The sequence below is a fragment of the Microcebus murinus genome, chromosome 3 (assembly GCF_040939455.1).
Source record: "Microcebus murinus isolate Inina chromosome 3, M.murinus_Inina_mat1.0, whole genome shotgun sequence".
Lineage (NCBI taxonomy): Eukaryota > Metazoa > Chordata > Mammalia > Primates > Cheirogaleidae > Microcebus > Microcebus murinus.
The window spans coordinates 29,687,799-29,701,457 of record NC_134106.1 but is presented as its reverse complement, the minus strand read 5'-3'; the positions used below and the strand labels follow the sequence as shown (position 1 = coordinate 29,701,457).

General features: G+C 45.4%; 1 protein-coding gene across 3 annotated transcripts in view; it reads right to left on the bottom strand.

Moving 5' to 3' along the window:
- Positions 1 to 13,659, bottom strand: part of VIT (vitrin) — a 108,673-nt gene that overhangs the window by 14,806 nt on the left and 80,208 nt on the right. For all 3 annotated transcript variants that reach the window (XM_012788422.2, XM_076000666.1, XM_076000665.1), the window contains exons 10-11: positions 8,625 to 8,687; positions 4,824 to 4,971 (exon numbers count right to left, since the gene is read on the bottom strand). In XM_012788422.2, coding sequence (XP_012643876.2) covers positions 4,824 to 4,971; positions 8,625 to 8,687 — 211 coding nt within the window. The remainder of the gene's footprint in view (positions 1 to 4,823; positions 4,972 to 8,624; positions 8,688 to 13,659) is intronic.

Genomic DNA, 13,659 nt, shown 5'->3' with positions numbered 1-13,659 from the left:
TGATCTCCCCATCTCAGAGTCCTTAACTTTAATCACATCTGCAAAGTCTCTTTTGCCAGGACAAGTAAAACAGTTACAGGTTCCAGGGATCTGGACATTGACAACTTTGGGGTTATTGCTTTGCCTGACACGCCAGACCGGGCACTGCTTCTTCCCTTCACTCTGATCATCCTGCCCTTCGTGGCTCGGCCGACCAACTGTCGTAGATGCATGAGCAAGGAAAAGTCTATTTCATTTTTAAATGCATAAAAATCAACATTTCCTTTTATCCAAAAAGTGCTTCCCAATTTTTATTATGAAGAGCATGTGTGATTCTGTTCCATTTATACTAAAATTGGGCCATAAAATGAAAGCTTATGGAAGGTCTAGAGGACATCTAGCACCTGTAGATCTAGGCTGCAGCTAAAATGCAAGCCGTTTGGCCACCGTCATTCTGTTTACTAGAGTTCACCTAACAGCTGCTTGCCATGGCTGTGCTTTCGTTTAACCTCTTAGTGTATCTGTTGGCATCAAATGCAATTATGAGCCTGTTGGTTGTATAATTTTAACTTAGAATTCATGTGCAAGGCCGGGCGCTGTGGCTCACGCCTGTAATCCTAGCTCTTGGGAGGCCGAGGCGGGCGGATTGCTCAAGGTCAGGAGTTCAAAACCAGCCTGAGCAAGAGCGAGACCCCGTCTCTACTATAAATAGAAAGAAATTAATTGGCCAACTGATATATATATAAAAAAATTAGCTGGGCATGGTGGCACATGCCTGTAGTCCCAGCTACTCGGGAGGCTGAGGCAGAAGGATCACTCAAGCCCAGGAGTTTGAGGTTGCTGTGAGCTAGGCTGACGCCACGGCACTCACTCTAGCCTGGACAACAAAGTGAGACTCTGTCTCAAAAAAAAAAAAAAAAAAAAAAAAAAGAATTCATGTGCAAGACAGGGGCTTGACACTTAGCCTGAGCACAGTGTCTCAGTCTTTAGGGGAGAGAAAGCCCATCTACTTTCTTGGCAGATGAGCAAAATCTTTGAAGACAATTTTGTTTGACATTTTATGGATTAACCCAAGATTAATATTTGCCCTCTCCCCTGGTCATGCATTTAGCTTAGTGTTCTTGGGGAAGTCACCCAGCTTCTTTGAGTCTGTATCAAATGCCGCGTCTCCTGCTGGGGTGTGTAATAATCGTGGCAGGGACACTGTAGTTGCTCACAGGTTAACACGATTCTGGGCTGGGGGCCCTGCAGGTGGCTGAGACTTCCCCTGGGCCCGGAGCAGAAGTAGGAACTCAGCCAGTGCCAGGTGACGTTATGGAGGAAACCGAGAGCCTGGCAGAGGGTGCTGGTCTGCTGAAAGGAGGCAGTGAGGAGGGAGTGAGTTAGGATGATGTACGGAGAGCAGGAGGAAGGGATGACCCATGACTCGTCAGTCCTGTGAACACTCCCCTGGGGCTACCTAGAGGGCTTTTTTGTTCCTTGGACACAAAAGATCTTTGAGTAGGATATTGAATAATCAGGATGCACTGCATGTTGTCAATCATACCATTTTATACTTTTTGCATTTTTCTTATTTCCCTTCTGTTTCTTGTTAATATTTACTATGAGTCTTTTAAATTCTAAGTTTAAGTCTTTTAAGTTCTAAATTTAAAAGTCTAAATTTCGGGCTGGGCGTGGTGGCTCACACCTGTAATCCTAGCACTCTGGGAGGCCATGGTGGGCGGATCGCTCGAGGTCAGGAGTTCGAAACCAGACTGAGCAGGAGCGAGACCCTGTCTCTACTATAAATAGAAAGAAATTAATTGGCCAACTGATATATATAGAAAAAATTAGCTGGGCATAGTGGCGCATGCCTGTAGTCCCAGCTACTCGGGAGGCTGAGGCAGGAGGATCACTTGAGCCCAGGAGTTTGAGGTTGCTGTGAGCTAGGCTGACGCCACGGCACTTACTCTAGCCTGGGCAACAAAGTAAGACCCTGTCTCAAAAAAAAAAAAAAGAAAAAAAGTCTAAATTTCGACTCAGCTCTCCTAAGAAAACCAAGGGAAGGAATCTTGGGCTGGATGCGGGGCGTGGGGGAGCAGCAGCCATGGTCCCAGAGGAGGAGGAACACTGAGTCACCGAGCCCTCCTCCTGTGGTTGGGTCCCCCTCAGCCCAGGCCTGTCTTTGGAGTGCTTGTTCTAGACCAGAAGGTCATTCCTTTGTAAGGCTTCATTTCCTCACTGTACAGTGAGGAAGAACCAGGTGCTCTGTAAGGCCTCAGGGCTGTGACTCCAAGAAAGCAGGGGCGATTCCAGATGGAAGTAAAGAGAGCATTAGAATCCGGTGAGGACCCTAAATGCCACGAGAGCAACCAGATCCCCAACCAGCCAGAAACACAGATCTGCATCTACCTCCTGCCCTTTCCTGCCTGTCTCCCTTTTTCCCTTTTTCTCTGTATACACCAGTCCTATCCACTAAAGGAAGGATTGAAGGCAGCCACCCAGGCAGGGTGGCCAGGCAGCTGAGACCCAAAGCGACGCGTCTCTTCTCAGCCTCCTCACGCCCTTGGTAGGCCGCCCTGCAATTTATTTCATTTCCCACATTGCATGGAGGGGTGTATAACCTCCGTGCAACCCATCAATGCATCATTGATCCTCCCACCTCGCCGGGACCCCGAGGCTGGAAGCAAGGTGGAGGCGGCTCCTCTAGTCTGTTAGGCCCACGTTCATTTGTTGGATGTCTTCTGAATACAGAGCCAGGCACTGACTCGCAGAACGCCAGGGCGGGCAGAGCCCTAATAAATCATCCGCTCTGACCTCTGCGCTTTCCAGATGGCCGCACTTACACGGAGAGGTTAAGTGACTTGCTTAAGGTCGCCCTGCGGAGCTAAGGCCAGAATTCAGATAGCCTTGGCAGCGGCTCGGCTCGTTGTGTTTTCTGCTCCCCCCTGTTGCCGGGGGAGGGATAGAAGATGATGGATTAGCTTATGTGAGCATAAAACGGAGGGACACACACACACACATTTCCCTGAAGTGCTCCAAATTAATAAGGACCCTGGATGGAAAAAAGGCAGATAGCAAGGGACTTCTTAGAATGTAAAATTGAAAAGCATGGGGGGGGGAGCTCTTCCTTGTGAATGGCGATCACATTAGGAAAATGAGAGAGAAAATGATTTTGGGGGCGGGCATCTTTATTGTTTTTCCTTCTCTGCTACATTTGTTCCCTAATCCATGTTCTCATCAGCAACACTATTCTCAGGCCATTTTTCTTTTCCTTGACATATTTATCACCTTATTTTCATATTATACCATAAACCTTGGTATACACAAGCTTTTAAAGCAGCTATTTTTAATGCAAGATAACACACCAAGTTTTGAACCCCCCAATAAAATTGACTAGGGACATCTGGCACTAAAATGCCTACATTTTCTCCTAGAAAAGCCTGCTCTTTGTTTGCTATCTGTAAAAAGGAACACAGGAATGAAAAGGGGTTGACATTTTGAAAACAAGAAAACAATAACCAAAAAACCCTCTTCTTTTCTTATTTCAAGTCAAAAGCCTCTAGACAGATCATTTGACATTGAGAGGTGGCATTCACAGCAATTGGTTATTTTTATATAATTGACTCTGACTTCGTTCAAATGCCAGTTAACTAATCTCCTAATTTTTCCTCACAAGAATAGAAGACAGCACTAAATGTGTTACTGGGATTTAATTCTAAAAATAAAAATGTTATAGGTTCTTTTGAAAATAAAAGCTTTTTTGTTTATTTCTCTTGACAATACAAACATAAATATTCTAGTGTCTTCATTATGACAACCTTGGTCAAAAGGCTGCTCCAGGAGCCCCTTGGGAAACCTTTTAGGGGCTGGAGAGCCCCCTGGGTATTGTCAGGTGTGGATGTTTTGACTTTTCAGGAGAGTGAATAAGCTGTGACTGCAGTTTCTCAGCAAGAGGCACCAAGGTCAATGTTATTAGTTTCCACTTTCAGTGGTCCTTTGTGGAAGATGTGACAATTATCGCACCCTCAAATCATTCTTGGTCAAAAGACCACCTACTTGAGATGCATGCATGAATCTGAGATTTATGCATGCCTGCCCTTTTGATTGTTGATTGTGTGTCAATATCTGTTTTAGCGCAAAACCAATGCAGATCTGAAATAAGAGCAATTTATTATCCCAAAGAAGAGGAAGAAGGTTGAGATTGGCTGTCAATATGAGCCCTTGAATTTTACCCTAAGTAAATAATAAAATGAACTGGGGACAGTCACCTAGGTGCTCAGCTGACTGACAGGGGCCATCTTTCTGCCCACCCATCCTTCCCCATTGCCTGATAAGCTTTTCTAGCACTGGTGCAGAGACGTCAGGTTATTTGGAGAAGACAGAAGGTACAACCTAAAGCACTGTGTTCTCTAGGTGTCTTACCTACAGGTGGGCAGGCTATAGCATAGGGTGCAGTCCCTCAAACAAATGCTCTAATAGTTAGGGTTGAATGGGGATCCAACTTTCTTGATCTACAGATGAGGAAATTGATGATCAGAGAGGTGAAGGCCTAGCCCAAGGTCACACAGCTTGTTAGTGGCTAAGCTAAGACTTGCACCCAGCTCTTCTAATTCCCAAACAAATACTCTACCCATCATAGATGCAAATACCATTTACTTACAAGGGTTTATTAACCCATCCTTTCCTTCAGGGAGTCTCAGATTTCTTAAATGGCATCTGGATTGTTTCAGCATTTTTCATTTCCATTTCCATTAGAGAAAAGAACAAACCTGTGCTCTAGAACATGTTGGTAATATTTGTGGCATAAAATTAAGTACGCAGCATCACTGGGTTTCTGGATTCAGACCATTAACTGCACTTACCCATACTGAACAACACCCATCAGTGGACCTGCAGGGCCAATGTCAAGAGCTTGGGCAATGTCAGCCAGGAACTGCTTCTGGATTCGGAATCGACGTTTGCCAATGCTGGAGCTCCCGTCGATTAAAAACGACAAGTCGACTTTGCAGTCTGAAGAATGGAAAAAGACTCTATTATTCTAATGATCTCCCACTGTCTCTACCTGGGCACCCTCTCATTCCTCTTTCTCCACCAGCCTCCTGAGATTCCCATGAAAAGACAGTAAAAAAAGAGATAGTAAAATGCAGGCTATATTCATTTATTTATACCCCAGCAGAGCTTCCCTGAGCAGCAAGGTCCAGGACACTCGGGCTAGCTCTTATTTCCATGACTGTTTTAGAATTCTATGTCTCAGTCACTATTGTGTTTCAGAAGCAGCGACGTCCCAGCCTGGCTTGGGAAGGCCCTCAGAATGGTCTTCTAGCCTCAGACCAGAGAAATACAGATGCCCCAAGGTGGGAAGTCACCAAGACCAAGTCTCAAGAGCCTGTGGTCTTTTACTCTCATCCTAACTTTTTGGAAATAAGTGTTAGATTTTTATAGAGGCACGAAAGAATCAGCAAGGCCAGTGCTGAGGGGAGAGAAGGAATTGTAAAACAAGAAATTGATACCAATCTTCTTCCTTCACTTCCCTAGGGGAGGCAACCAAAGAAATTATCCACATACATCTATGGGATATTAGCACTTGTTTGTAGCTATCCTAGATGTATTTCCCCTCCCCTCCCTCCCTCCCTCCCTTCCTTTCTAAACACCAGGATAGTTGTTCTGGTTTAGTATCTCTGGACCTCTGTGAATATATGAAGGTTCTGATAGAGGTGGGGGGAGAGTGGTGCTGCAAACTCTTTTCAAGATTTCAAACACTAACAGGAATTACTGAAAAGCCACACAGGCTAATAGAAATCAGTGTTTTCTTTGCTCTCAACTGAAAAGATATCAACACAGTGTGATAAAAACTGACCATTCAATGCTGATCAGAGGTTCTTATTGGGAGTTATATATCCCTTTGATTAGTAAAAAGAGAAAAATGAATTATTTAACAGCTGCAATTTGGGAGACAAATATGTTAAAAACAGAGTTTTGTAGAGGGAAAGAGAGAGTACAGTTAGATGTTTCTGGGCCGGAGTAACTAAGAGGACACAGGGGCCAACCATGTCCTGGGGGGGGGACAGCTGCCAGGTGAGCCTGCCTCTCTCCCAGGTGCTCGGTCACCCACGTTCCCCATGGCATATGGCTGCAGTGGGGCTGGAATCTTTTAAAAAATGAAAGCAATAAATGGATCTGAGTTGACAAAGTTTTAAGCAAAAGAATTGATGAGAGGTGTTTATTGATGAGTGCTACTACAGGGCTGTCAGAGTAAGGAAAAAAGTTACATCTGAGACTGTGTTTTGTTATCCTGCAGTGGTGCATGGCAATCCAAACCAGAGGAGAAGTAGAGGACAGCGACCTGTCTGGGTCTGGCCACCTCTGCTCCATCCAGAATCAGGGTTGTGCCTCGGCTCATCAGCAGATCTCAAAAGCTTTTACCTCCTGTCCACCTGGGGCTACCAATTAATTCTTCCTTTCAGCTGGCTTTCCTTGTCCTTTGCTGCCCCCAAACTGCCTATAGCCAAGCATGACTCTCGAAGTGAAGAGTGAAAGAGGAAAATAAAATCCAGAAGTGGAGTTTAAAGCTGCCACTAACACCTGTGGTAAAGCAGAAGAGAAGCCTAACTGCTGTATCAGTTCTTGTTGCTCCCTAAGCAAGGGCCAGCTCGTTTTTTTTGTTTTTTTCCCCCCAGGTCTGGGCTTGCAGTATGAATTGCTGCCAGCAGGTGTCAGTGGTGTTCTTTAGGGCTGGCCACCCACCGGCACTTAACAGTTGCTAGACTCCCAGGCTCCACCCAAACCTACAGACTCAGATCTGCATTTTAACAAGATCTACAGGTGACTGGTGAGCACAGTGAAGTTTGAGAAGTACTCTTGAGGTGGGGCTTTTCTTCCAGATGTCAGCAGATTAGTTCAATATGCCTTTTAAAATAAAATCTTTTTGGGGGGAACATCTGTTAATTAGAGTAAGGGCCAAAGGGGATTTTCTTTTTAAGTGAATAAGGTACATGGGTTTTGTAGCATCTATTTTGGTTCCTCACAGACAGGTTTTCTTCCTCATTTCTTATATCATGACCTGTGTTCAGGATTGAAACATTCATTTCACAGCTAGGTTTTAAGAACGTGAGGCATTTCTCTATTTGCCTCATTCTCTTTACTCACTAGCCTGATGGCTGGTATCAAGGTTACCTTTGCTCCCCTTTCTCTGAATGTCTCAGACGACAATGGTTCCAGCTCGGGGCATGTGCTGACTGAGACCTATGGCTTTCTCATACTGAGGTGAAAATATGCTGGTCTGAAAATGACAACATCAATACTAATGACTTAGTATTTCATAATTGATTCACGAAATATTCAGTATGCATGATTATGGTCACAAAAGAGGAGAGGTTGGAGGATGAGAAAGAAGAGGTAAGATACAGCATCTGTGGGAATCGATCTACCAACTTTCTTAATTGCTTTGTTTTTCTTCAACATGGTACAATTTTATAGATTAACGCTTTGTGTTGTCCAATATATCAGGCCAGTGTTTCTTAACCCTGGATATACATCAGAATCACACATCTGTCAGAGCTGCTTATGCAGCCTCAATGAGTAAAGACTCCTGGGAATCACTCTAGACAGTGCTTCTCAAGGGTCCACGTGCATAAGAATCACTTGATGGTATCACTTGTAGAATCAGCAGGTTTGGGCTGGAGCTGGAGACTCTGCATTTCCCAGGCCACCCTTTGAGTAGTGAGAGAGAGTCTGATATAGTAGGCATGAGGCAGGAAGTGGGCATCTTTAATCTGAAAAATGTCTTCAGGTGATTTATGCAGCAACATTGAGCCTCACTGCCCATGGGTGGCTGCAGACTAGCAGCAACTTTCTGAAGGAATTTGCAAGTGCCTTCTTTCTATGTCTTGCAAGGTACTACATCTTTCTGGTTTTCCTCCTTTTCTCTGGTCCCTTCTTTCTGGTAGCCTCAGGTGGCTGCTCCTCCACCTAGTTCTACTCTACCCTTTCTCCCTGGGTCACATTTTCTGTTCTTGTAGTCTCAGTTTTGAACCATAGCTCATTGTCTTCCAACTCTAAATTTCTGACTAGCTGTTCCTTCTGCATGTCAGATCTGGGTAGTTATCTCTCTGCCAGATCCAATGTCTCAGGGAAGATGACACATATAAACAATGTCCCTGCCCCCAACCTGCCCTTCCCCAGTGTTCCTCACTGCAGGACCATTTACCCAGTTGCTCAAATCACCTTTAACTGCTCCCTCTTTCACACTTCCACCTCCACCCCTATAGATTCTTCCTTCTCTGTATCTCTTGAATTTGCCCATTTCTTTCTATTTCCACTTCCAACTCTGAACTCCAGCTACCATCATCTCCACTGGACCACTGGTCCTGTCAGTCTGCCTATAACCTCCTTTCATCCATCCTTGTCTGTCTATTCCAGGCCATTCTTCACCCTGTTGCCATAGTGATGTTCGAAAAATCTGATCCTCTCCCCCTCACACACATAGACAGTTTAAATCCTTCAAAAGCTTCCCTTTCTCTTTAGAACAAAGTGACAGAAAAGAGGAGATAAATAGATCTATGGTAGGAGAGAGGCGGGCTTGGGTGGGAGTGAGTGGGCAGAGAGGAGAGAGCGCAGATCAGATGTCAAAGCCACCCTGGGTTTCTAGTTGTCAATTAACTTACTTGGATCTCCCAGGGATACTGGCTCCAAAGACTGTGTGCTTAATTCTTCTTTTGGAACAAATCCTGGAAAGAGCAGTAAAACTTTTGGTGACTTACAAGCACAGGAAGCATCTGGCCTTACCCCAGGGAAAGGGACATAACAGATATTTACACCCAGCTCCGGGGCTTGGCTTACAGATAACTGTGTTCTTCTCCACATCACCCCATCCTGAGAGAAATAAGAATAAATTAATATTTACTGACAGCCTACTAAAGACACAGGACTCTGCTGGGTTCTCAGGGGGATTTGAAATCAGGAGACTTGAGTTCTGCTCCTGTTAATTTATTCTATCAGGCCCTTAGCTTTCTTATCAGAAAGCAGTAAGCACTTTGCCAGTGTAAATTATGCCTTTGTAAAATGCTGAAACTCTTGAGGTCAGAGAACATGTCTTGCTGGTATAAACTTTCACTGTGCCCAGCACATGTAGGTCCTCAGTCAACATTTGGTGATTGAGTCAATGAACAAAGACGTGTGAGACACAAGGATAATCTAATGAGGGTTGGGTGTAGGTTGGACGAGAAGAGTTTAGATAAAAGTAACTCGTATAAGAAGGTCTACAATGCAACTCTTCTCCCCAGTTGTTTGAGACTAGAGGTAAAAATACGAAAAGGTTTCATGCTCTGAGAGGCTGTGTAGGTTGAATTTCAGCCTTAGGGAGGTAGGGGTGCCTTTAGAGCCATTTACATGGGAGCCAAGTTCATAAATATACCACGGAGGGAAATAAAGACAGTAAGTGAGAATCCTTTTGGGCTTCGTAAGACCAATGGGCTTTGCAGGCAGAGCGGACTTGCAGCACCGGAAGTGAGTCTCCTGGTTTTCCGGACGCCCGGAAGTTCCGCCGCGGAGGAAGGTCCTGGGGTCTTTTCCTCGCTCTTGGCTGCCGCAGGCTTTCTCCTGGCTTGTTATTTTTTCCAGTTTGCAAAGCACATGATTTCATCGTCCTATTAAAGGTCAGCTAGCTCATCTCGCTTCCTCACATCATTTAAGAAATTCACTTTGGGTGTCTAACAGCGTTTGGCAGCCAGGAACCTCTCAGGGAAACGCCCGAGGCTGGAGGCTCGGCATTGGAGGGAGGGGGAGAAATGGAAGTCCGGAGTCCTCGTCTTCTCCTCGGTCTCCCCTGCCAGTAAAATCTCCCCTCGTACCACGAGCTGGGAGGTCTTGTTTGTTGGCGTTTCAAACATTTAATGCAGTAAACAGCAAACACCACCCATGCACGTGAAGGCAATACCTGAACGCCATTTTGCAAAGAAGGAAGGGGAAATAGAGGAAGTCAAAGTGTGCTGCCAGGTGGAGCGAGGGCCGCCCACTTGGGGCTGGGGGGCTACCTTCCAGTTTTTGTCTTCACGTTTGCTTTCTCCCTTTTGTTATCCAGTGTGGCCCCTTGCCCCCGGCCTTCCGAGGGAGGTTTCACCGTGCTCTTCGCAGGACCCTCCTGTCGTGTCAGAGGCAGAAGCTGTTCGGAAGGCAGCCCCGGCCGAGCTCGGCCACTCGTGCCGCCAGACGGATTAATAGACTCTCCTAGTTCTATAATCCAGTGCATCTCCGTCCCGCCATGGCCGGGAGGTTGGGCTGTAATTACCTGCGTCTAAAAGGACCAATCCAGGTTTCCAGAAGTCCATTTCTCCTGATTTTCAAAATTAAAAAGAAACAAACTTGTTACTTAAACCAAACCAGCGGAACCTCTCAAGTGAATTGCCAGGATGATAAGGTTTCCCAGTTGTGGCAGAAAGTTCAATAAAGGAGCACGGGACCGGAATATTAGATGAAGCAACCTGAAATCTCTATGATTTTTCCACCTAAAGCTCTTAAAGTCAAAGGCATAAAAGCACCTTTGTTTCTTTCACTGTGCACCGAGAATCATGGAATAATAGGCATCCTAGGATTCAAAAGGACCTAAAAGTTCATCCAGTCCAAAGCCTCGCCTCCCCAACCTGCTTTACAACATCACTGCCCAGTGGCTGGCTGGTGCTTGAACACCTCCAAAGACAGCAAATTCATTACATATTCAACCAAAGTAGTATATTCCTTCTTGGACTGTTGAGACTGTGAGAAAATTTTCATTGTATCCACCTGAGATCTTTTGCCCTAAATCTTTCCCCATCCACCCATCCATCCACACTTATTAAACACTCAGTATGTGCTTATATCATCCTAGGTATATTTGTCCCATTTGATTGTTTGAATTCTCTTTCTTGGAATTACCCATGAGGGAGCAGGCAGTTCACTCATTTCCTGAGGTTCAGCTTCTCACTGAGTGCCTCGAGCAGAATAAAGGAAAGTAGCACCTGAATTCTAGATGCAATGAGATGTTTAACACCTTTTACTGCATACTGGTGCTGCTAAAGTGGAAAAGGTAGTAGTGGGGGAGATTCTTGCCCAATAATCCCTGATCTCTTTGGGGGAATCATGGCTGGGAGGGGCTCAAAGGCAACATAACCATGTTAGTAAGCCTCCTAAGGACACAAAAATGGCTGTTTCCTTTTCTCTCCCTCTCTCCCTTCGGCCTCTCTCCCCCATTTCCTCTCCCTCCCCCTTCCTCTCTTAGCCCAGAAGGCTGAGAGTATGATCAGCTGTTTTATTTCTTAAAGGCTATCAGCTTTGCTAATAATTTCAGCAAGGCTGCCGGCTGATATTACTAACACACTCAAAAAAGGTGATATTTTTCTTTATGTGATTAAGATGCCAGGCAGTTTTGAAAGGCAATCTGTGCTCTTGTGCATTTTGGTCTAATGGTTAAGACCTGAGTTTAATCTAGCTCAGCCATTAACCAGGTGTGTGACCTTGAGCAAGTCACGTATTCTCTGTGAACCTTAATTTCATTGTAAATAACATAAACAGATTGGGTGAGATGCTCTCTACATTTAAAATATTTATGATTTATGTTGAAACATTCTGCTTCTTTAGTCTTATTACTCTATCGCCACCTACTGGTGAAAATATACACTTTGTTCTTTTTCTTAAATATGCTGGTGGCTTCTCTCAATTTTGCCCAAGGCTATTTTCTTTTCTTTTCTCTTTTCTTTCATTTTTTTCTCTTCTCTCCTCTCTTCTCATCTATTCTTTTTCTTTTCTTTTCTTTTCTTTTCTTTTCTTTTCTTTTCTTTTCTTTTCTTTTCTTTTCTTTTCTTTTCTTTTCTTTCTTTTCTTCTTTTTTTGCCCAAGCACCCTTGAATGCCATGAAGATTAGAATGCCAGGTGCTCTATTACCTTATCAGGAGAAAAACAGTCCCCAACATCAGGGATCTCCAAGCCTTGGAAGCCTGGAAGCCTGACCTTCTATTAATGCCACTTTCATTTTGTTTGGGACAAGTTTGAACCAAATTACATTTATCCAAAAGCTGAGGGCTGAAAAATATTTGGACAGCTGAGACTTGGTGTTTTTTGGACTTGGTAGTAACGAGAAGTAAATTTGTAAGAACATTTGTATTCTGGCGTCAAGGAGAACATTTTAAGAACATTTGTATTCTGGCATTAAGGGTGGTATTGGGGAAAAAAGAAGTCAGAAGGCCCATCCTGGGTCTACCAAAGACCAGCTGGGGGCCTCAGGGGCTCACCTTCCTTCTCTGCAGTTCACCTACAGTTTCTTTCAGTGTTGAGCTGAGGTCATAAGGACTTGCCCTGCCCTGCCTCACACAAAGGGGACTCAGAGGAGCTAAATGTGTATAAAATCATTCTGAAAAGTGTAAGTCACTCTTAAAATAACAGAGGATTATTTTTGTGATAATCTTTGCTTGGTCATCTCACAGATAGGTCTAACAGAAGTATTGGTTCTGAATGATTTCCATGGGAAAAATATAGAATCCATCAACATTTATTGTTTGCTCAGTGACAGGCACTGACTAAGCACTTTATACATGTTAAGTCACAATAACCCTGTGAGTTAGGCACAACTATGACCCCATTTCACAGGTGAGGAAACTGATGCACAGAGAGTGGCAGAGCGGAACTTTACGCCCAGGCATTCCAGCCAGGGAGCTTGCACGTAGCCACCATCTGTTTATCACATCATCGAGGTAAGTCATAGACATTGTTGTGTCCACATCTCAGGGCACTTGGTTAGGCCACTGAAGAGGCAGGCCTGGCACAGCCACCTGTAACTCATGCTAATGTGGCTGAGTCTTCACAGTGCCCAGCACCATCTCTGCTCCTAAAACCCTGGCGATGGTATTTATGCTGGTCACAGCTCCGTCTGTTCTCCTGCACATCTGGAAGTCATCACCATGGGACCCAAGTGGCAGCTGTGACACATGGCCTTTAGGGCGCTCACGTTTTGTAAGACAGAGCTCAGGGGGGCATTCAACTCCTTGGCTTCTCCCCAGTGACTCCCCGGGGGTGCAGTTTTTAGGGGCAAGTGGCAGTCTGAAGGGCAGTAGGCCTGTGGGGCCTCCTCGGACAGCTTCCTCTTGCTGCACTGAAGTGAGGAGAGAGCAGGCACAGCAGCTGTGCCGAAGGTGTTGGCATGCTGGCAGCGCATGCGTCACACAAGGACTTTCAGAGAAGGCTGCGGACAGTCTGGGGTCCTGGGCAGGAGCCGTCACGCTGTGAAGCATCACAGTCCCAGGTTTATAAGTGGGTTACCCTTCAAGGCTTGGTGTGGGGTATTTGTTTGGAACCTGACCGCCTTTTCTCATGGGAACGACATTAACTCCATGGTTAGAGTTTCCAGGCCAGTGAAGCTTATTTGACTCACACAGAGTTCATGGCACCATGAAGCCAACCAGCACAAGGACAGCTCTGGGGAAAAGTCACTGAGTTCTAACCTGATTCATCAGGAGCTCATCATTCCCTGCTTCCCCTGGGCATAGAGCAGGGGCAGCCTGCCCCGACTCAGAGGCCCTGGGAGGAGGGGCAGGGGTCCGGCTGTGGGGTCCCCCTGTGTGGGAGGCAGTGATGGCTCTCAGGGGAGAGCGTGGGGCCTGTGAAGGCAGAAGTGTCAGCAACAGAATCCCAGCATTGAAAATATTTAATTCCGCTTTATAGTTCTAACATACA